This window comes from Phoca vitulina, unplaced genomic scaffold, assembly GCF_004348235.1.
Source record: "Phoca vitulina isolate PV1807 unplaced genomic scaffold, GSC_HSeal_1.0 scaffold20, whole genome shotgun sequence".
Taxonomy (NCBI): domain Eukaryota; kingdom Metazoa; phylum Chordata; class Mammalia; order Carnivora; family Phocidae; genus Phoca; species Phoca vitulina.
Window position 1 is genome coordinate 13,423,019 of NW_022589723.1, and position 22,213 is coordinate 13,445,231.

A 22,213-nucleotide genomic window follows, 5' to 3' on the forward strand; every position below is an offset into this window, starting at 1 on the left:
GAACTTTAGACCTTGGTGGAAAGAGCTATTTGGGTGGGGACGCTCCGCATTCCTCCTGCATGTCAGAGCCGGTGTCTGCAGCTCGAGTACACCCGGCGTGAGGCTGCGGGGAAGCTGCTCCCGCCCTCCTGCCCTCGTGGGGGATGTCACATTTAGTTTATCATAGTGTGGTTTGACCTGAGGCAGTGGCGGGATTCAAAGCAGCCTGTGGTTCTGTAAAGGGACAAGTGAGAGAAGGGGAGGGGCAGGTGGGACTGAAGAGCCACCTGAATGTGTGCTTGGAACCCACCCCGGGAAGCCTTCACCTGAATTGTGCAGACCTGTGCCAACCACCCTGGGGAATGAAGGAACAGTTTGAGTCATCGTTTCTGTTTCTAAGAAATGTCATTCTGGGTTATGAGAATTACCGGATGGCACAGCCTTTTGAGGTTTTTACCCACCTAACTTCTTTCCAATAGTGTGATCCAGGGGCACTGGGTGGCTTAGTCCATTAAGCGTCTGACTCTTTTTTTTTTTTAAAGATTTTATTCATTCATTTGAGACACAGAGATACAGAGAGACAGAGAGAGAAAGCATGAGCAGGGAGAGAGGCAGAGGGAGAGGGAGAAGCAGGCTCCTCGCTGAGCCAGGAGCCCGATGTGGGGCTCGATCCCAGGACTCTGGGATCATGACCTGAGCTGAAGGCAGATGCTTAACCATCCGAGCCACCCAGGCGCCCGCGTCTGACTCTTGATTTTGGCTCAGGTCATGATCTCAGGGTCGTGAGATCAAGCCCAATGCCGAGCTCCACGTCAGACTCCGTGTTTGGCATGGAGTCTGGTTGAGATTCTCTCTCTCTCTCTCCGTCTCCCCTGCGCCTCTCCCAACCTCTCTCTCTCTCTCTCAAAACAAACAAACAGTGTGATCCAGGTGAGCAAATCCTGAAAGGAGCTGAACAAAGGAAAAGGGAGACTAGCTGTTTCTTCCCATCTGGAATTCTCTTTGCAAAACTCTTTTCTACCAAGTCTTAGATGGCCGAGAGGAAGTTTCTCTTTCAGGCCCTATGAGATCTTAGGCATCAGGGAAAATACCAGCCTCTGAAACATATGAACAATACGACTGTGTATGAGCCAATGGGACGGGAACTTTGTTCACTGCTGTTCCCGCAGCACCTAGAACAGTACCGGCCAACTCTAGGACCTCATTAAATACTGACTGAGTGGATGAACAAATCAGTATATGAATAAACAATTCAGCTCGTCTTTCTCTGGACTTGACCTCCATCTCTGGCCTTCACATGATTGGTGCCCTCTTTAACCCCTGACTCAAAAGTGCACTTAGTTGCTGTGTCACTGAGAGAAAATAAGGAGAGAGTGAATTGGTTCACACCTCGCCCCATCAGTGTATAGTGATGGAGAAAGCTGGTGAGCTCTCTTCTGAGGGTTTTAATTCTCATCTAGGTTAAAAAAAAAAAAAAAAAAGGTGGCTGAAGTAATGCTTTGACGTTGGTTGTTTCTGTTCTTTCCGTTTTTCCCAGACAGGGAAGCGATCCAAGGCCAATATCATTTTCAACACTTCCCTTGGAACCATTTTTGGGGTTAAGAAGTATGCAGCTGCCCTGCAGGAGATCATCCAGGAGAGGAACCTCACCGTTAACTACAAGCAAAACCTCATCGAAGTCCGAGCTGATAGACAAGAGGCTGTTTTTGAGAATCTGGACAAACCTGGAGAGACCCAAGTGATTTCGGTGAGTGGTGAGGTTCAGTTGTCAGGTACACACGGCTGTAGATGCTGGTGACACTGTGGCCCCCACCTCCCAGTTGCCATCATCGTGCTGGGGGAGGCTGGTTATAATGAGCATACCAGGGCAGCAGTAGGGGAGAAGGTGGATCGAAATGGATGGGGAAGAGAAAGAGGTAAGAGGCGGTGTCCCTGGGAGCTGAGGAGTGTTTATCTACGGGTATCAAGTGAATTTTGATCCTATTTTGTATCTCCATTTTTCTTCCCGAGTCACTTGAAGTAGCCAAAAATATTTGATGACTTCGGGTCTTGCCTAGAGTTCAGGAAGGGCTTCCGTCAGTGGAGGATTTGGTGATTGTCTTGATTTATGGAGAAACACCGCTGCCTGTGGGTTGTTCACGAGGGATGGGGGGTGTCTTTAAATATCTTCCACCTGTGCACAAAAGGAGGCACTTCAGAATCCTTGAAAGCTCTTGCGAGCCGTACCCTAACTCGGAAAGATTGAGCCTCTGTATGTGGGCTTGTATTCTGCGTGTGTGTTCCTTCTGTGTAGCGGGAATAGTCCTTCTGTAGAGGTGTATGAGGATTAAGAACAAAACGTAAAGGCATCTGGAGAAGCATCCATGGGAGAATCATTTGTTTATAGCACTCTGGCAAGAGCTGTTAGCAACGAGAAAACGGATCACAGTGACATTTTATTCATTCCGTGGTTTTAGAGGAATGAAGGGTTCCATAAAAAAAGGAATTTTGAAATGAGCCAACGACAAATCTTCTAAACATCAAAACTTCACATTTTAAGCTTTTTAGTGCAGGCTTTTTTCTAAAATGTATTGCACACATCTTTCCTTTCTTAAGTGGTGTGTATTAACTCTCATTTAAGATGTTACTGATGACTCAAGTTCATAATTTTAAACTTTTATTTGTGAATAATCTCAAACTTAGAGAAGCTGCAAACATAAAACCAGTACAAAGAAAACTATATGCTGTGTAGCCTTTATTTAGATTCATTTATTATAGAGTTTTACCCTATTGGCTTTATCATTTGACCTCTCTCTGTCTCTCTGTCTCTCCACATATAATTAATATGATATAATATAATTAATATAATATAATATAATATAATATAATAATGTAATATAATATATATTCTCAAAGCCTCTAAAGGTGAGTTATATACTTCATATATCATGGCCCTTTACCTAAATACTTTAGTGTAAATCCTTTAAGAGATCCCTATTCTTTTACATAACCACAGTACAGTTATCAATTCAGGAAATTTAGCATGGGCACAATATTTTAATCCACGGTTTGTATTCCGGTTTTGTTGATTGACCCAATCGCATTTATAGTGCTTTTCTCCCTCCAGGGCAAGAACCCAGTCAACAGGCAGGTCTTGCCTGTTAATTGTGATGTCTCTTGAGCATCCTTTGATCTGACACATTTCCACAGCCTTTCTTTTTTTTTTTTTTTAAAGGTTTTATTTATTTATTTGACAGAGAGAGACACAGCGAGAGAGGGAACACAAGCAGGGGGAGTGGGAGAGGGAGAAGCAGGCTTCCCGCGGAGCAGGGAACCCGATGCGGGGCTCGATCCCAGGACCCTGGGATCAGGACCTGAGCTGAAGGCAGACGCTTAACGACTGAGCCACCCAGGCGCCCTCCACAGCCTTTCTTGGTTGATATTTTGGAATAATACAGCCCGCCTCCCGCTGCTTTATTTTTTAATAGAATATTCCTCATTTGGGGTTTATGTTTTCTTGTGATCAGTATCAGGCTGTGCATTTTAGACTGAAGTATTGCATAAGCGATGTCGTGACTTTCTAGTGTATCACATTTGAGAGCACAGAATGGTCACCTGCCCCTCATTGATGATGTTTATTTGGATCACCAGTCAAGAGATGGCCCAATTTCTCCACTGTTTAATTATTATTCTTTTCCCCCCTTGCTACTAATAAGAAGTCTGTGAGAAGACGCTTTAAGACCAAGCAGACACTTCCCGTCAAAAAAAAAAAAAAAATTCAGTAGGAAATCCTGGTTCATCAATAAAAATTAAAATTCCCGTCAAAAAAAAAAAGACCAAGCAGACACCATACTCCCTCCTCATTAAGTTTCCCACTGGTTTTACCATCCACTGATGATTTTTGCCTAATCCAGTCTTTACTATGGCGGTTGCAAAATGATGATTTTTCCAATCAAGCATTCTCTCTACCTTTAATAGTAGGCTGTTAGCATTCAGTCTGCAAGAGCCCTCCCTTCTCTCTTAATTCATTAGTTATTGGTATGAACTCATGAATTTTGTTTTTACCCCCAATGGTTTATAATTCATTACTGTCTATAATTATTTTGGTGCTCACATTGTCCCAGATTTGGTCAGTAGGAGCCCTTTCAAGATGGCGATGCCCTTGTGACTTGTCGCCATCATATTTTTGAGCACTTTCCTGCTTTCTGGTATCATAGGATGTCCCAGTCTCATCTAATATCTGCTTGCCGCAGCTCAGGGTCATAATTTTGAATAGCTTTTATATAGTTATGCTCCTAGGGCCTACTAGGGCTAGTTATCACCTTATAAAAGGGTCTCAGACTACTCTGTATTTGATTTTGTGTGTGTCCCTTTTGTAGCTTTCCAGTTTTCTTCTTTCCTGGCTGTCAGGCAGTTGTAAGTGACTCTAGAAGGTCCCCCCAGCTTCAGCTCTTTTAAGCTGCTGCTGCTAATTCTTTATTGACTGGAAAATGAGAATGTGTTCAATTCTATGTTAAGTAAAAGTGAATGAGCTACAATGAGGGCCCACAGCATACTTTTCTGAACAAAGTGTATGCGCTTGAGTGCATTAACTTAATTTTGTTATTTGGTCTTTTTTACTTTGGTTCTCAGCTGTGCTCTGCATAGTTGAAGTTGTGGATGGGGACTTGGATAAATAAATGGTTATTATTCTTCTAAAGGGTTTATAAAGAAGAAAGATATTTGTATCCCCTTTGAGTGATAGGATTTCAGGTCAGATTTTCTTTCCAAACCCAACCCCACTCTTAAATTGGAATTCCAAAAAATCTACCAAAAGGTGTTGAAGTAGTGACTCTCAGCCCTGACCGCACACTGGAATCACCTGGGGAGATTTTAAATGTTCTGATGTCTGAGTCTAACCCTCACAGATTTTGATTAATTAGTTTGGGGGGTGGACTGATGATTGGGAGTTTCGAAAGTTCCTCTGATAATTCTCATGTACAAGCAGGATTGAGGACCACCACTGTAAAGAATTAAAAAAAAAAAAAGAAAAGAAAAAGAAAGCCTATAGCCTAACCCCTGCATTGTTCAATGGCCAACGGTAATGTATTTCTTTATAGATAAGCAAATGGAAGGTGAAATGACTTGTCCATATAATGACATTCTGTTTTTCATGGTAAACGAACCTGTCCCTTCAAGCCAGAGCTTCCAAGACTGTCAACTACAGGTTTCACATGTCAGAATCTCTAGGAGATTTTGTTCAAGTACAGAGTCCTGGGCCTCACCCAGACTCGCTGGATTGGGATCTCGGGGTGGTGGGGCCCAGGAACCTGCATTTCCCTAAATGCTGCTTCTAAACATGAAAGTTTCAAAAGGGCTATTCTGAAGAGATTATGTTAATGAAGGAAAACCAAGTTATTTATCATACACGGTTTGTGGAAATAACATATAAAGGACAAGCTACAGCGAAATGCCAATGTTAATTTTCAGTAAATCTATAAAGCAGACCTTAGCATCTCTTTTGTAGGATGTTAGCTCAAGTAAAACTTCATGCCTTTATGATGATTATATGGAAATAGCTAACTTTCCTTCTAGCAGAGATGGATGGAATTCATGTGTACTTGTGAAATTTAAGCACATTAACGCCAATGAATATAGATGTCTCTGGTAAGATTTTTCCCTCAGCTAAAAAAAAGTAGTTCTGGTTAACTATTAAAAAATAGACCTAGCCTTAGTAATTTGGTGGATGATGGTTGTTGGCCATTTTCTGCATTATCCTGCAGACAGGTGTTCCTTTTCCATGGTCATTAACAGAGCCATGCTCAGGGACCTGTGCATGTAAGGAACCACCCAAGATCCCCTTGCTGAAGAGCTCTGGTCATTTACAGCACCGTTCTACCTTACGGCTAATGAAACTTATAATGGTTTGAGAGTGGGAATAAAGACAAGCCACCTCTTTAACTCCTTCCACCATCCATGATTACCAAGCACTGACGAGGGTGCGGACCTCCTTGTGGAAGCTGGGAGCTATTGAGCATCACAAGGTTGGGATTGTCTTAAGATGCTAAGGTTTTCACCTTAAGGTGAAATGTTTTGCGACCCTTAAATCAGTTTGAAATTGCTAGATGGAGTTTATAAATAATAATAAAAAGACGAAAAAGGATAAACTATAAAATATTACATAAACAAATATGAAAGTATTACATAAATAAATAAAAAAATTAAGTGAGCTCTCCAAATTGATCACAGTGGGTTAGTGCAGTGCTGCAGTTTTTTTTTGGGAAAAAGAAAATCCACCCTGTCCCCTACACTGTTCAGTAAACCCTTTCCTGAATCAGATCCCTCTCTCCTCCAAAATGCTAGCTAATATTCTCACCACCTTTTATTTCACCTTAAATTGGCATTCTGATGGTTTCCTTTATGGATTTTGAGAGTCCACCCGTATTTGGGAATGGTGCTCACTTACCAGCTCTGAACACAGACTTTATAGTTTTCAGGGACTCTGAGCACCTTTTTGCAGAATAAAACCCAAGTACCAGACTTTACAAGTAGACAGCTGAGGATCAGGGGAGAGCAACTGAGAAACACCTCCTCCTTTGTTTTAGGAATAATAGAAACATCAGGGGGTTCTTTCAGAACATTAGTGAGGTTCATTCTGGTGTTTGTGATTCCCCCATGCCTCCTGACCAGAAGGATCATGTTGAGTCTATGCAGGGAGACCACAGCAGGCAAGAGAATGGTTAGTTGTTTTACCATGAGGCTGCATGGGAGTGTGTAAGATCTTGGAGAGGGTGTGGAGTAGTGCAACCATGAAGCAGATGGTGCACCATGCAGTGTACGGGTAAGGGAGGTCAGGGGACAGCTTGTGAGGCTGGAGAAATACTGGAAAAAACCACAAATTTGGATGCTTTCCTTCTTTGTAGTATGAAATGCTTCATGTGACCCCACCAATGAGCTCACCAGATGTCCTCAAGACGAGTCCTGTGGCTGATGCTGCCGGTTGGGTGGATGTAGATAAAGAAACTCTTCAACACAAGAAATACCCAAATGTCTTCGGCATTGGGGACTGCACCAACCTTCCCACGTCGAAGACCGCTGCCGCAGTAGGTAAGAGAATGAGCTAGGTTTCTTACTCTCTCAGAATGATGTCACCCTGAAGCACCATCATAACAAAAACCAAAGCTTGGCACAAACGGCATTCCATTAATAGTGAAACCTTTGTGGCCTAAAAATGACTTCAGCCTCCCTGACACAGAAGCAAGTTGTCCATGAACTTAGTATCGTGTAAAGAAGAAAGAGTAGGGGCGCCTGGGTGGCTCAGTTGTTAAGCGTCTGCCTTCGGCTCGGGTCATGATCCTGGGGTCCTGGGATCGAGCCCCGCATCGGGCTCCCTGCTCAGTGCGAAGCCTGCTTCTCCCTCTCCCACTCCCCCTGCTTGTGTTCCCTCTCTCACTGTGTCTCTCTCTGTCAAGTAAATAAATAAAAAAATCTTTAAAAAAAAAAAAAGAAGAAGAAAGAGTAGCCTGACCTCATTTGCCTTTGTTTAGGTCCGGGGAGTTGTTTGCAGGGGAGGGGACATTAGGGAGAGGGTACCACCTTTCCAGCTCTCTGGAATTCTGTTACTTCTCATACTGCCATGCTCCTCTCCTTGGCCTTTTTTGCCCATGACACTAGGCAGGTTGGCTATTTTTCTTCTGCTTGAAACACCATAAAGCTGGGGAAGCTGTTTGTTTCCACAGAAAATGCATCCAAGTCAATGAAAGCTTGCAGACCATCAAATTGTTCTGTTAGGACAAATACAGTGGAGCGTGCCCTGATGGGTATACGATTAAGGCCTCAGCCTGGAAAAGTAAATTCGTTACCTCCATGTTCTGCACTAGCAGTGATGAGGAGAATTGTCTTTTAGATGCTGTCCTCTCTCGACAAGAACTGTCTTCTCCAGATTCTGTAAAACACAGACCTTCCCGCTGCTGGGATGAGAACGTTTTGTGTGAATTGCACACCTGTGGAACAGATTGTGTTACTTTCACTGCTGCAACCCACGAAGGGCTTTCTAGGAAACCCACTCAATGTCTTTTTCTTTTTTTCTTTTTTTTTTTTTTAAAGATTTTATTTATTTATTTGAGAGAGAGAATGAGACAGAGAGCATGAGAGAGGGGAGGGTCAGAGGGAGAAGCAGACTCCCCACTGAGCAGGGAGCCCGATGCGGGACTCGATCCCGGGACTCCAGGATCATGACCTGAGCTGAAGGCAGCCGCTTAACCGACTGAGCCACCCAGGCGCCCCATTGTCTTTTTCATTATTAATAATCATTTCCCCCCAACTCTTGATTTCAAAAATCTCAAACCTGTGAAAAATTCAAAGTACAATGAATATCCAGATAGCCTCCAGATATTAACCAGTTATCATCTTTTGTAGCATTGGCTTTATTACTCCATGTACATTTTTTGCCGAGTCATTTGAAAGTGAGTTTTGACATAGTAATACCTCACCCTCAAGTACGTCGACCTGCATCTCTTACAAAAAAGGACTTTCTCCTCTATATCCACAAGACCATGATCATGTCCAAGAAATTGAACACTGTATTATCTCATATATAATTATCTCATATACAAGCCAGTTCAGGCTTCTCCAGTTTTCATAAAAATGGCCTTTATTACCCCACCCCCCCTTAAATCCATGAGCCAGTTAAGGGCTATACACTGCATTGGATGTCATGTCTCTTTGGTTTCCTTTAATCTAGAAGAGGCCTTCTGACATTTGTTTTTTTTCAATTTCATGACCCTGGCATTTTTGAAGAGTCCAGGTTGGTTGTCTTGTAGAACATCCCATAATTTAGAATTGTCTGGTGGTTTTCTTAAAATTAGATTCAGGTGATCCATTTTGGCAAGACCCTCCACACGTGAGGCTGTGTTCCTCCCGCTGCCTCACCTTAGGAGCCTGCCATGTTAGCTTGTCTTGTCCTTGGTGAAGTTAGATTTCATCGCTGAGTGAAGGGGTGCCCGCTGGTTCTCTCCACTGTAAAGGTATCTTTTCTCTTTGTGATCTATAGGCAGACTGCGTGATGATGCTTTAAATTTACATTTCTCTTAATGTAACCTGCTGAATTTATGTGTGGAAAATGCCTGTGGATGCATGTGGGGCCCAGATTACCCAGTGTGTGGCCTACATCAAACACATTTCATTCACTGTTCTGAAGAGATAAATATGATTACACAAAAAGTTATAAGTGAAAAATCTTGTCCCCAGCCCTGCCTTGCATTTGCTGCTTCTGTGTTCCCCCTGAGCACGTAGAGAGTATCCCCATTGTTTTTTACATCTGTTTTTTTCCCGGTCTATATTCTATTATATGGTTGCTCCAGAATTTATTTAATAGGTCTACTCTTAATTTATATTTATGTTGTTTCCATTCCATTTGTATTTCAAACAGTATGAATGCTTTTATTGCATTCATGTTAAATGCATATATGTATGTCATTTCACATTTTAGCTATGAAATAACAGTAGTGCCAGTGTTCCCCAAGTGGATCTACATTTCTCACTAGATTCCCTTCTCCAGGTGTTCTGAATATCCCTAGCAAGGTTTTCTTGGCTTACTTGCCACCCAACCAGGTGTCTTACCTCATTCCAGACCACTGTGCTACTGTGAGTGAGACCCCATCTTGCCGCATTGAATCTAGTGTTCCCGTGGCTCATGCCTCTTTCTCTGCCCCAAGGTTCTCCCTTCATTACCCACACCACATCAAGACCAGGATGTGACATTTAACAAAAGTTAACCGAAGGTTTGGGCATAACAGAAGGGGATTATAATACAGGGAAAATCCACAGCTCACATATACTTTCATACACACACACACACCCACACACACACACACCTTAAACCTGGACAGTGTGACTGCTTCCTGGGTCCCAACCTCTCGGCAGGTGGCACCTGCTGGCCATTGTTTCTCCTCATCTGTTGGCCTTGATGCCCTGCGGCAGAGGCCTCCTTGGGTCTTCTCAGTAAAGATTCCAAACTCTCTGTGGCCCGAAAGGGGAACAAAGTTTTCCAAAATGGAAATATGATCTTTAGAGATGTTAAAACAATGAGGACAGCCACTTTATATACAAAATATATATATATATATTATATAATATAATAATTATATATATTTAAAAGACTTATTCACTTATTTTAGAGAGAGAGAGAGAGAAAGAGAGAGAGAGAAAGAGAGAGCAAGCAGGGGGAGAGAGAATGTCAAGCAAACTCCTCGCTGAGCACAGAGCGCGACACGGGGCTCGATCTCACGACCCTGAGATCATGACCCCTGCCGAAATCAAGAGTTGGATGTTTAACTGACTGAGCCACCCAGGCACCCCAGCCAGTTTATATTTTTAAGCAGAATTATTTATTCCTCATTTGTTTGAACTTCCTCATTTTGGAAAAACATTTATTGCTCTTTTGATTTGGGCATCAGCAAACTATACTCTGCTGGCCAAATGCAACCTGCTGCCTGTTTTTGTACAGCTTGTTTTTGTAGGAATGATTTTTACCAGTTAACATTTATAATCAATTTGATGATAGGGAACACTGTGGTAAGGAAAAGAATTTCATTCTTCTCACTATTACAAAAAATTATTTTTATGTTTTGGATTTTGTTAATAAGTTTTTTTTCTCTCTTGTTATGTAATGTCTTTGATATTTGCCTCTGTGCCCACAAGGTGTAGAATTTTTATTTATTATTTATTTATTTATTTATTTATTTATTTTTTTAGAGAAGGAGTAGGGGACAGAGGGAGAGGGAGAGGGAGAATCCTAAGCAGGCTCCATGCCCAGCGCGGAGCCCGATGGCGGGGGGGGGGGGGGCTCCATCTCACTAACCTGAGATCATGACCTGAGTCAAAATCAAGAGTTGGACACTCAACTGACTGAGCCACCCAGGCGCCCCTGTAAAATTTTCCTTTACAGAAAAAGTCTGTTGACTCCTGACTTTGGGGATCACAAAACAACTGCTTTAATGAGCATTTTACAGTATAAACATAACCCATCCCCCCTCAAAAGTAAATCTAGTTTTCCACCTCTTGAGACACAAACTGCCTGTATTTTTAAAAGGGCAGTTTGATTATTCAAAATTTACACAGCCTGGGATTAGGTGATATTACGGAATTATTGCTAGAATTTCAGGTGTAAAAATGCTATTGGGTTTGTACTTAAAAAGTTCCTTATTTTTCAGAGATAGACACAGAAATATTTATGGGTGAATTGTTGTGACGTTTGCTCTGAAAATACGCCAGAAAAAAAGTGGCATCTATGATGGGATAGATGAAACAAGAATGATAGAGTTTGAATATTTTCATAACAGTCTCCCACTCTTGCCATCAAAAACCAAAAACATCCGTCTACCTGTCTGACTGTCTATATCTGGTCAGCCTCAGCCAGGGCGTTCTAGTGCAAAGGAAAGCTCACTGTTTGGCCTAATTGAATATATCTGAGGCTGTCTGGACAAGGACAAAGGGACATCTGAATAGGCTAGGGGATTCTGGACACACAGACCAAGTTGACAACCATTGACCCCTAAGAGTAGGGGGAGTGGGTTTGGGGTAGGACCATCCTTGCATTTCTCTTGTTTGGAGAGTTTCAAACTTACAGAGGCATCTGTGTGGGCCTTTGATGAGTTAAAGAACCCTTTCTGGTAGCCAGAACTTTGAGTGGCAAGGTGAGTCATGTTCTAGTTAAAATCTAGAGGGAGAGGGAATAGAGGCTTCTTAACTTGTTTGCATTTAATTGCAAATTAGTTTTCTTGGAAAACCTAGATGCTTATATTTTTCGGACTTTTCCATTTCTCTTCCAGCTGCCCAGTCAGGAATACTTGACAGAACAATTTCTCTAATTATGAAGAATCAAAAACCAATGAAAAAGGTTTGTATGCCATGTAAGAAGCCCTGTCTCAATTATCATCTACTCTGCGTGAAAGCAGTGTTTTCCCACAATTCTGCCACTTTCTTAATTGGTTTCTTTCACATGGGCACTTTAATTTTTGCCTTTAGCATATATTTTTGTTAGATAATTTCCATTTTTCACGGTACAAAAAATGAAAATATACAAAAAAGAAAGAAAATTGGCACTATTTATGGTAAATAATAAATTCTAAAGTATTTCTGTAATACCATGAAAAAAGCCACTTTCCAACTCGGTCTCACATGCAAATTTAGTATGATGGCTACACCTCGTGTCCGCTGGTGACTGGCTACAACCGTGTGATTCTTGCGGAGTTCGACTACGACGGTCAACCACTGGAAACCTTCCCCTTTGACCAGAGCAGAGAGCGACTTAGCATGTACATCATGAAGGCCGACCTGATGCCTTTCCTGTACTGGAATATGATGCTGAGGTAAGGCCTTCGTCTAGGGTAGAGACCCGCCTCACTGACTTGTGCAGGCTGGTTGTTTCAAGGAGGGCTTCAAGCTATAGGAGAGATCAGGACCCAAAGCGGAACAGGCAGATGGGATCTGCTTTGTTGTGCCTTTTCTCATGGCTGAGTGATGGCAGCCTAGGATCTGCGACCTCAGCCATACTTGGGGAAGAGGCTGCTCTGGGTGAGGAAGGGAGCCATCCCACATCTGCCCGCCACAGGGGGAGGCAGCCTCTTCTCTTCATTATTGGCAGTGACCAAGTCTTCTGTCTTCCATGCCCTGGCTCTCTCTTGCTGCTGGATTAACAACAACAACAACAACAACAACAATAATAGTAAATCACTTTCACGTGTCAAGTAGCCACCTTTTCGTCTGCCACCTTTTGTTTTTATTGTGTTCCAAGAAAAATAAAACCTAGTGATGAAGAGCATGAGCTTTGGAGTCAGACTTGCGTCTGAGTCCTGCTTCTGTCATTCACTAGCTGTGAATGAGAATGCTGACAAGGCAAGTTGCTTAAACACTTTATGTTTAAGTTTCTTATCTGCAAAATGAAATGAACATTGCCTACCTCACAGGATGAGGATTGATGAGATGACACATAGAAAGACAGCTACATAGTAGGAATTCAATAAGTAAATAGAGTAATTAAAATTAATAGTTCTTTGTCCAAAAAATGACAATCTCATTTCACTTGTTCAAACCCTTAAGAGATAGTTAAGTCAGGATATGTACACCAGTGGTTTTCAGCCAGGGGGGATTTTGCCCCCTAGGGGACATTTGGCAATATCGGGAGACATATTTGATTGTCACAACTGGAAGGGATGTTTGGGAGCATCTAGTGAGCAGAGGCCAGAGATGTTGCTAAACATCCTGAAATGCACAAGACAGTCCCACAGCAAAGAAATACCTGGTCCAAAATGTCAGTAGGGCCAAGGTTGAGAAACCCTGACCTATACTTAATTTATGAGCAAATGAGAGTGGAGAGGATTGCAGTTTGCATGTAGTAGAAGCTTCCTACCTGTTTGCTGACTTGAGTCTGCGTGTCCAGGCTCACATAGCAAGTCTGTGTCAAAGCCAGGAGCCAAAGTAGGTTGTCCCCTCCCGGTCATGGGATCTTTCTACTTCACTAGACAAATGTTGTTTTATGTGCCGAGAAGCATGCTCTGTGAGCAACCTGGCCTCCCTTTGAGCTTCCGGCTGCTGAAGTCACCCTCATCTTTTCTGATGCAAATAATCTTCTCTGGTCATTTCTTCCAGGGGTTATTGGGGAGGACCAGCTTTTCTGAGGAAGGTGTTCCATCTGGGTATGAGTTAAGGAGGGCTCAACCCTTGCTCTCCTTGGATGGCTTCTGAACCCAAATCACAGTCGCTGATTGACCAAGAGCCTCACGAAGAACTTAAAACCTAACCCTGTGCAAAGAGTTTACTGCTGGATCATGGTGACCAAATGCATCCCTTTTCAGTGCCTCTGGATAGCCACTGTGTGGTCTGCCCAGGATGAGTTTGATTCTTTGGAAGTATTCAAATGAAAGAATAGATTCCTATTTTTTAAATAAAAGCTTGCCATTGATTGAGATTCTGTGACACAATTTTGTCTTGACCGGTGGAATGAAAAGTTACAGCATTTGGGAGCAGGGGTTGGTGGCGGGAGCTTACCTGTTGCCTCCTGTAAGCGTTCCACTGATAGCCGGCATGATTTCACCAGAGCCTGTTTGGATGCACAGAAGGTCACTCCAGGGAAAATATTATTTCAGGCGGTGTGTGTGAGACAGCCCCGAACACGTGATGCTTACAAGTCCTCTGTGGGGACGTGGTGGCTGCAGCCCCCTTAGCTCCGCCACCATGTTTGTGCTGAGGCCACACCTCCTCCTGGCTACTGACTGATGGGGTGCTGGCCCATCGCTGTAGGATGTGGGACTCCACGGGGCAGCTGGCCCCAGGATGCCCCGTCAACCTGGCCGAACCAGCCTTAGAACTGTGTCCTCAGAGGTTCTCTTTCCCGGACCCTCCTACCTTCCCCTCTTCCTGTCCCAGGCGTCCCAGCTGCATCGTGGTCTGAAAGCCCTTCCTGCTCGTCCCGTTCCTTCTCCTTTAGACTTTGCAGACATTCCCCCCGCTGAATCTCTTGCAAGTCTTACTCTCTCATGGCACACGCTTTTCAGGGCACCTAGGCACACGGAGGATGAGGTTAGAGGAAGTCTGATGTGTGTGGTGAGCATCTGTTTGATTCAGTCCCGATTTTGGCCAGTGATATTTTGAATGAGTTCACATTAGGAATATTGCAGGAAATCGTTCATTTATTTGAAGTTCAGCAGTGGCTTCAAAATCATTTGTTCCCAATCTGTTTATTTGTAGAAACTTACAGTTTCAGTTCCATCTGGTATTTTAAAGCTTTGTACATTTCATATATACTGAACCCCACCAAAGGGAAATGCATAGCAGTCTAGGCAATGCCTTAGATTTTTTTTTCTTTATTTTATTTTATTTTATTATGTCACCGTGTCCTCCTTAATACCCATCACCTGGCTAACCCATCCCCCCCAAAAAACCCTCAGTTTGTTTCTGAGTCCATAGTCTCTCATGGTTTGTCTCCCCCTCTGATTTCTCCTCCTTCATTTTTCCCTTCCTTCTCCTAATGTCCTCCATGCTATTCCTTGTGTTCCACGTATGAATGAAACCATATAATAATTGTCTTTTTCTGCGTGACTTATTTCACTGAGCATAATCTCCTCCAGTCCCATCCATGTTGAGGCAAAAGTTGGGTATTCATCCTTTCTGATGAATGCCTTAGATTTTTACAACGGTTCGGAGTTCAAACCTGAACAGTTACCTAGTTTAGGTAATAATGTTACCGCCAAGTCTTTCTGATTTCCTGGAGTTCTGATGACTTGAGAAACTGATCAGGCACTCATTCATTAATTCAACAAATATTTACTGAGCACATACTACCTGCCAAGCATGATTTTGGGCCGGGAGATGCAGTGGTGACCCAGACAGAGAGTGCTCTGCCCATAGTTTTGTGGTTCACGTGATAGTTTCCTCATCTTTTGCTGGGATGCAGGGGGCTTGCTGGATGAGGCCTTGGTTGGTTTGGGAAGTAGAATTTCTTCGGTGGCACATGTTCCGGGAGAGAACAGGGCACTGCTCCGGCAGCGGACCCCTGGCAATAGGAGCAGAAGGAAGATGTTTTCTGTGGTAACCATATATCTGGCTTGTCTGCAATATTCCTGTTTAACCTCTGTTATCCTGGCATAGCTATTGATAGTGCCCCCTTTCATTCCAAAATGTCCTGTTTGGACAATATATTGACCACTCTTGTGGGTGCACTCACCACCTCCCACCCCCCACCCCAGTCCTAGAATGGGAGAGCAGAGCCACAAAAGGAGCCCATCACCTCATGTGCATTCACATGGTGCTTGTGAAGCAGGCAGGGGTGGTATTATTCTGCCCTGTACTCTGAGTCCCTCCCTGAGGTGGCTGCAGCCCGGCTCCTGGTGGGCTGCCCATTCCGGCAGGTGTGCGAAATCAGGGAGAGCTAGGTGCTATTCACCTCACATGACCTTCCTCTGCAAGATCCAAGAGGTCCTCGGAATAGCCAGCCATTACTTTCTCTCTGGATGTGGACGAAAGTGCTGGTGAAGCCGGTTTCTGCATTTTTAGGGATGGGCTGGGATTCTGGGAATGGCTGCAGAGGCTCCAGGTCAAGTCATTTTGAAATCCCTTGCAGGGTGAACCGGAGCCTCCTAGGTATGTTTATGATCATGCATTCTGAATAAAGCTCCAAGGATCGGGGAATTATTTATTTATTTAAAGATTTTATTTATTTGAGAGAGAGCCAGCAGTGGGGGGAGGGGGGCAGAGGGAGAAGCAGACTCCCTGCTGAGCAGGGAGCCCGATGTGGGACTCGATTCCAGGACCCCAAGATCATGACCTGAGCCTAAGGCAGACGCTAAATGGACTGAGCCACCCAGGCGCCCCAAGCTGAAGCTTTTTGAATGGATTAATGAAAACCAGGTCTCTCTAGTTAGGTTAACTGCCAAGTAGCTAAGGAGAATGCTTGTCAAGGTTCATACTTTGCAACAGATAGGTAGAAAGATCACAAGAGACAGTTGAGAAAGATGGATGGTGAAATACTGGACAGTTTTCTCCCTCAATATGAATTTTTAAAATTAACTTCCGTGGAGTAGAGCACACTTCGAAAACCCAAATTAAGTGATAGCTTCCCATATTTGCATGCAGTAGAACTGCGATGTCATCCCTCAGGTACACTCTGGGGCTCCATCGAGGCCAGCAGAGGGGTAGAAGCTGCAGAAAGGCAGGAACTCTGGTTGTTACACTTGTACCCGCTGGCTTCTGATCTTCCTGAAGGACAGCCCGATGGAACACAGGACTTGGAGCCACAGACCTGGATTCGGGTCCTGGCTCTCCCACTCACTAGGGTCTCAGCATTCAACTCCAGGTTTTTAACCACCACACCATCCTGTCACCGGAAGAGCGGGTGGTAACACCTACTTCATAGAATTGATGTGAGCACTAAATGAATCAAGGTGTAGCTTTCAGCAGTTTGGCACAGAGACTGAAGATTATGTTGTTGTTAACTCTGGTAGTTGAATCAAGCACTCAGAAATACAACGTCCCCTTCGACTAGGAATTCCTGCCTGCCTGGGAGAAATGGGGTCACGACAGGGGTCCTCAACATCCTTGTCCTAACCGGAAGCCCGGTGGATTCTGTTACTCGATACTACATCTCTCTGCCTCATTTCAACAGACTTTCAGAGTTGGAAGATTCCCAGTGTTAGAGATAAGCCAATGCGCAGTAGTAGCTAAGAGCACAGATCTAGATCCAGCCAGTGTCTCACTGGCTATGTGATCTAGGGGAAACTGGGCCCTGTTTTCTTGCCTATAAAATGGGGATTGTAATAGTATTTACCTTCCTGGGTTATTGTGAGGACTCTTATGTAGTGCTCACCAAATAGCAAGCACTGCTCTGGGTATAAGTTGTTAATTGCCTCAAGTCAATAAAAAAGTGGACTGGCTGCTTCCTAGTGATTTGTAATGAGATATCCCATAGAAACAGATGGGTTCCTTCACTGGAGGGGTCCTGTGGGCAGCTGGTCTGACCTAAGTTGTAATGTGTTGATTCCAGTTAGTTTAGATCATAGAAGGCCCGTTGTATTCAATCTCTCTTGATCTCAATCAATCTCTCTGTCCAGGGATTTAGTAACTGCAAGAACTCATTATTAATTACTCCCACAAACATTTAGGAAGTATCTAATATATACAAGGCCCTGGGGTCTCAGAGATGAAAATCTTTGTCCTAAGTGAGCTTTGTTTAATTACTTATGTCAAGTGCCAAGATAGATGTCCCATTTGTATGTGCTCATAGAATTCAGAACATGCCACTGACTTATACTAGTCATTCAGGGAAAATGTCCAGAAGAAGGTAAAGTTTGGGCAGAGTCCCTGTATTAGTTAAGACTCCTTTGGTTGCAAGTGACAGGAATCTAACCCAAATAGGTCTAAGAAAAAAAAAGGGAACTTAATGGCTCATGTAACTAGGAAATCCATGGGTAGACTTCAGGCTTGGCTAGATCTAGGAGTCAAATAATATAGTCAAGGCAACTCTCTCTTTCCATCTCCCAATTCTTTTTCCCTCTGAGTCAATCTTCAACGGCAGACAAGCTTTCTCAGTGTGGCTAGGAAAGAGAACTGTAATGCATGTACTCCCAGCTTGGCTTCCCTAGAGGAAAAAGAGGAACTTTGCTTTTTAAATGTCCATTAGCCAGTTCTGGGGAAATTACGATTATCATCTAATAAACAAATGTGTTTCCCCTATCTGAATGGCTGCAGGGATTTGTCTTCTTCTGTTCAGTGCCATATTAACAGTACTTAGAAGAGTATGTTCTAGAACAGCACAAAGTAAGTTCTTAGTAAATATTTGCTAAGTAACCGAACTAACCAGCTGAATTTTGGCTGTGTGCTCACTCCACATCTAGAGGAGTGGGGTTTGTTACCAAAAGGAAATTGGTAGAAAAATATTCTGAGCACTCCCAAACCATTAATACCTCTATGGCCCTGAAACATGGGCAAGACTTTCCCAGGAGAAAAAGAGTGGAAGTTTCCCAGGCATAGGGAACAATATGTATAAAGGGATGGAGGTGGGAGGATGAGGGAACTATAGATAATTGGGTATGGACAGAATATTGGACCACAGGAAGACAGGGTAAAAAATGGGCTAATGGAGGAGCTTGGGCTGGGATCTTTTTTTTCTTTTTCTTTTTCCTTTTTTTGGGCTATTTTTTGAAATTGAGATATAATTGACATATAACATCATATTAGTTCAGGTGTATAATGTAATGATTTGATATTTGTATATATTGCAAAATGATCACCACAATAGATCTAGTTAGTATCTTGTCAACAAGCATAGTTACAGAATTTTTTGCTTGTGATGAGAACTTTAAAGATTTACTTTCAAATATACAACACAGTATTATTAACTACAGTCACCATGCTGTACATTACATCCCCATGACCTATTTATTTGATAACTGGAAGTTTGTACCTTTTGACCCCCTTTACCCATTTTACCCACTTGCCACCCTCTACCTCTGGTGACCATCAATCTGTTCCTTGTATCTATGAGCTTTTTTGTTTTTTGTTTTGTTTTCATTTTAGATTCCACATATAAGTGAGATCATATGGTATTTGTCTTTCTCTGTCTGTTCTCACCTAGCATAATGCCCTCAAAGTCTATCTGTGTTGTTGCAAATGGCAAGATTTTATTCTTTTTTGTGGCTGAATAATATTCCATCGTGTGTGCGTGCGCGTGTGTGATCTTTATCTACTCATCTATCAGTGGACAATTAGGGGGCTTCCATATCTTGGCGATTGTAAATAATGCTGCAATAAACATAAGTGTGCATATATATTTTTGGAATTAGTGTTTTTGTTTTCTTGGGGGCAGATACTCCGTAGTAGAATTGATGGATCATGTGGTATTTCTATTTTCAATTTTTAAAAAATTTTTTTTATTTTTTAAATTTTATTATGTTATGTTAGTCACCATACAATACATCATTAGTTTTTGATGTGGTGATCCACGATCCATTGTTTTCGTATAACACTCAGTGCTCCATGCAGTACGTGCCCTCCTTAATACCCATCACCAGGCTAACCAATCCCCCCCTGCAAACCCTGTTTGTTTCTCAGAGTCTGTAGTCTCTCATGGTTCATCTCTCCCTCCAATTCCCCCCCCCCCATTTTTCCCTTCCTTTTCCTAGTGTCCTTCATGCTATTCCTTATGTTCCACAAATAAGTGAAACCATATGATAATTGACTTTCTCTGCTTGACTTATTTCACTTAGCATAATCTCTTCCAGTCCCATCCATGTTGATGTAAAAGTTGGGTATTCATCCTTTCTGATGGCTGAGTAATATTCCATTGTATATATGGACCACATCTTCTTTATCCATTCATCTGTTGAAGGGCATCTCGGCTCTTTCCACAGTTTGGCTATTGCGGACATTGCTGCTATGAACATTGGGGTGCATATGGCCCTTCTTTTCACTACATCTGTGTCTTTGGCGTAAATACCCAGTAGTGCAATTGCTGGGTCATAGGGTAGCTCTATTTTTAAATTTTTGAGGAATCTCCACACTGTTTTCCAAAGTGGCTATGCCAACTTGCATTCCCACCAACAGTGTAAGAGGGTTCCTCTTTCTCCACAACCTCTCCAACATTTGTTGTTTCTTTCCCTGTCCATTTTTGCCATTCTAACTGGTGTAAGGTGGTATCTCAGTGTGGTTTTGATTTGAATTTCCCTGATGGCTAATGATGATGAACATTTTTTCATGTGTCTGTTAGCCATTTGTATGTCTTCTTCAGAGACGTGTCTTTTCATATCTTCTGCCCACTTTTTGACTTGATTATTTGCTTTTTGGGTGTTGAGTTTGAGAAGTTCTTTATAGCTCTTGGATACCAGCCCTTTATCTGTAGTGTCATTTGCAAATATCTTCTCCCATTCTGTGGGTTGCCTCTTTGTTTTGTTGACTGTTTCCTTTGCTGTGCAGAAGCTTTTTATCTTGATGAAGTCCCAAAAGTTCATTTTTGCTTTTGTTTCACTAGCTTTTGGAGATGTATCTTGCAAGAAGTTGCTGTGGGCGATGTCAAAGAGGTTACTGCCTATGTTCTTCTCTAGGATTTTGATAGACTCTTGTCTCACATTGAGGTCTTTCATCCACTTTGAGTTTATCTTTGTGAATGGTGTTAGAGAATGGTCGAGTTTCATTCTTCTGCATGTGGCTGTCCAATTTTCCCAGCACCATTTATTGAAGAGACTGTCTTTTTTCCATTGCATGTTTTTTCCTGCTTTGTCAAAGATTATTTGACCACAGAGTTGAGGGTCCATATCTGGGTTCTCTATTCTGTTCCATTGGTCTGTATGTCTGTTTTTGTGCCAGTACCATGCTGTTTTGGTGATCACTGCTTTGTAATATAGCTTGAAATCGGGCAACGTGATGCCCCCAGCTTTGTTTTTCTTTTTCAACATTTCCTTGGCGATTCGGGGTCTTTTCTGATTCCATAAAATTTTAAGATTGTTTGTTCCAGCACTTTGAAAAATGTCATTGGAATTTTGATTGGGATGGCATTGAAGGTATAGATTGCTCTGGGTAGCATAGACATTTTAACAATGTTTATTCTTCCGATCCATGAGCATGGGATATTTTTCCATCTTTTTGTGTCTTCTTCAATTTCTTTCATGAGTGTTTTGTAGTTCCTAGAGTATAGATCCTTTACCTCTTTGGTTAGGTTTATTCCGAGGTATCTTATGGTTTTTGGTGCTATTGTAAATGGAATCGTTTCTCTAATTTCTTTTTCTACAGTTGCGTTGTTAGTGTATAAGAAAGCAACTGATTTCTGTGCATTGATTTTGTATCCTGCCACATTACTGAATTGCTGTATGAGTTCTAGTAATTTGGGGGTGGGGTCTTTTGGGTTTTCCACATAAAGTATCATGTCATCTGCGAAAAGAGAGAGTTTGACTTCTTCTTTGCCAATTTGAATACCTTTTATTTCTTTTTGTTGTCTGATTGCTGTTGCTAGGACTTCTAGTACTATGTTGAACAATAGTGAGAGTGGGCATGTTTGATGTTTTCCTGATCTTAAGGGAAAGGCTCTAGCTTTTCCCCATTGAGGATGGTATTCGCTGTGGGTTTTTCATAGATGGATTTTATGAACCTGAGGAATGTTCCCTCTATCCCTATACTCTGAAGAGTTTTAATCAGGAAAGGATGTTGTATTTTGTCAAATGCTTTTTCTGCATCAATTGAGAGGACCATATGGTTCTTCTCCCTCCTCTTATTAATGTGTTCTATCACATTGATTGATTTGCAAATGTTGAACCACCCTTGCATCCCGGGGATAAATCCCACTTGGTCGTGGCAGATGATCCTTTTAATGTATTGTTGGATCCTATTAGCTAGGATTTTGTTGAGGATTTGGGAATCCATATTCATCAGGGATATTGGTCTGAAATTCTCCTTTTTGATGGGGTCTTTGCCTGGTTTGGGGATTAAGGTAATGCTGGCCTCATAGAATGAGTTTGGAAGTTTTCTTTCTGTTTCTATTTTTTGAAACAGCTTCAGTAGAATAGGTATTATTTCTTCTTTGAATGTTTGGTAGAATTCCCCAGGGAATCCATCAGGCCCTGGACTCTTGTTTTTTGGGAGGTTTTTGATCACTGCTTCAATCTCATTACTGGTTATTGGCCTATTCAGGTTGTCCATTTCTTCCTGTTTCAGTCTTGGCAGCTTATAGGTTTCCAGGAAGGCCTCCATTTCATCCAGATTGCTCAGTTTATTGGCATATAGTTGTTGATAA

At 42.5% G+C, this 22,213-nt stretch overlaps 1 protein-coding gene across 1 annotated transcript in view; it reads left to right on the top strand.

Annotated features, from left to right (window-relative positions):
• Positions 1–13,915, top strand: part of SQOR (sulfide quinone oxidoreductase) — a 49,915-nt gene extending 36,000 nt beyond the window's left edge. Inside the window, exons 6-10 of the mRNA XM_032417951.1 lie at positions 1,517–1,726; positions 6,861–7,044; positions 11,769–11,836; positions 12,130–12,308; positions 13,588–13,915. Coding sequence (XP_032273842.1) covers positions 1,517–1,726; positions 6,861–7,044; positions 11,769–11,836; positions 12,130–12,308; positions 13,588–13,645 — 699 coding nt within the window. The 3' untranslated portion in view covers positions 13,646–13,915. The remainder of the gene's footprint in view (positions 1–1,516; positions 1,727–6,860; positions 7,045–11,768; positions 11,837–12,129; positions 12,309–13,587) is intronic.
• The last annotated feature ends 8,298 nt before the right edge of the window (positions 13,916–22,213 follow it).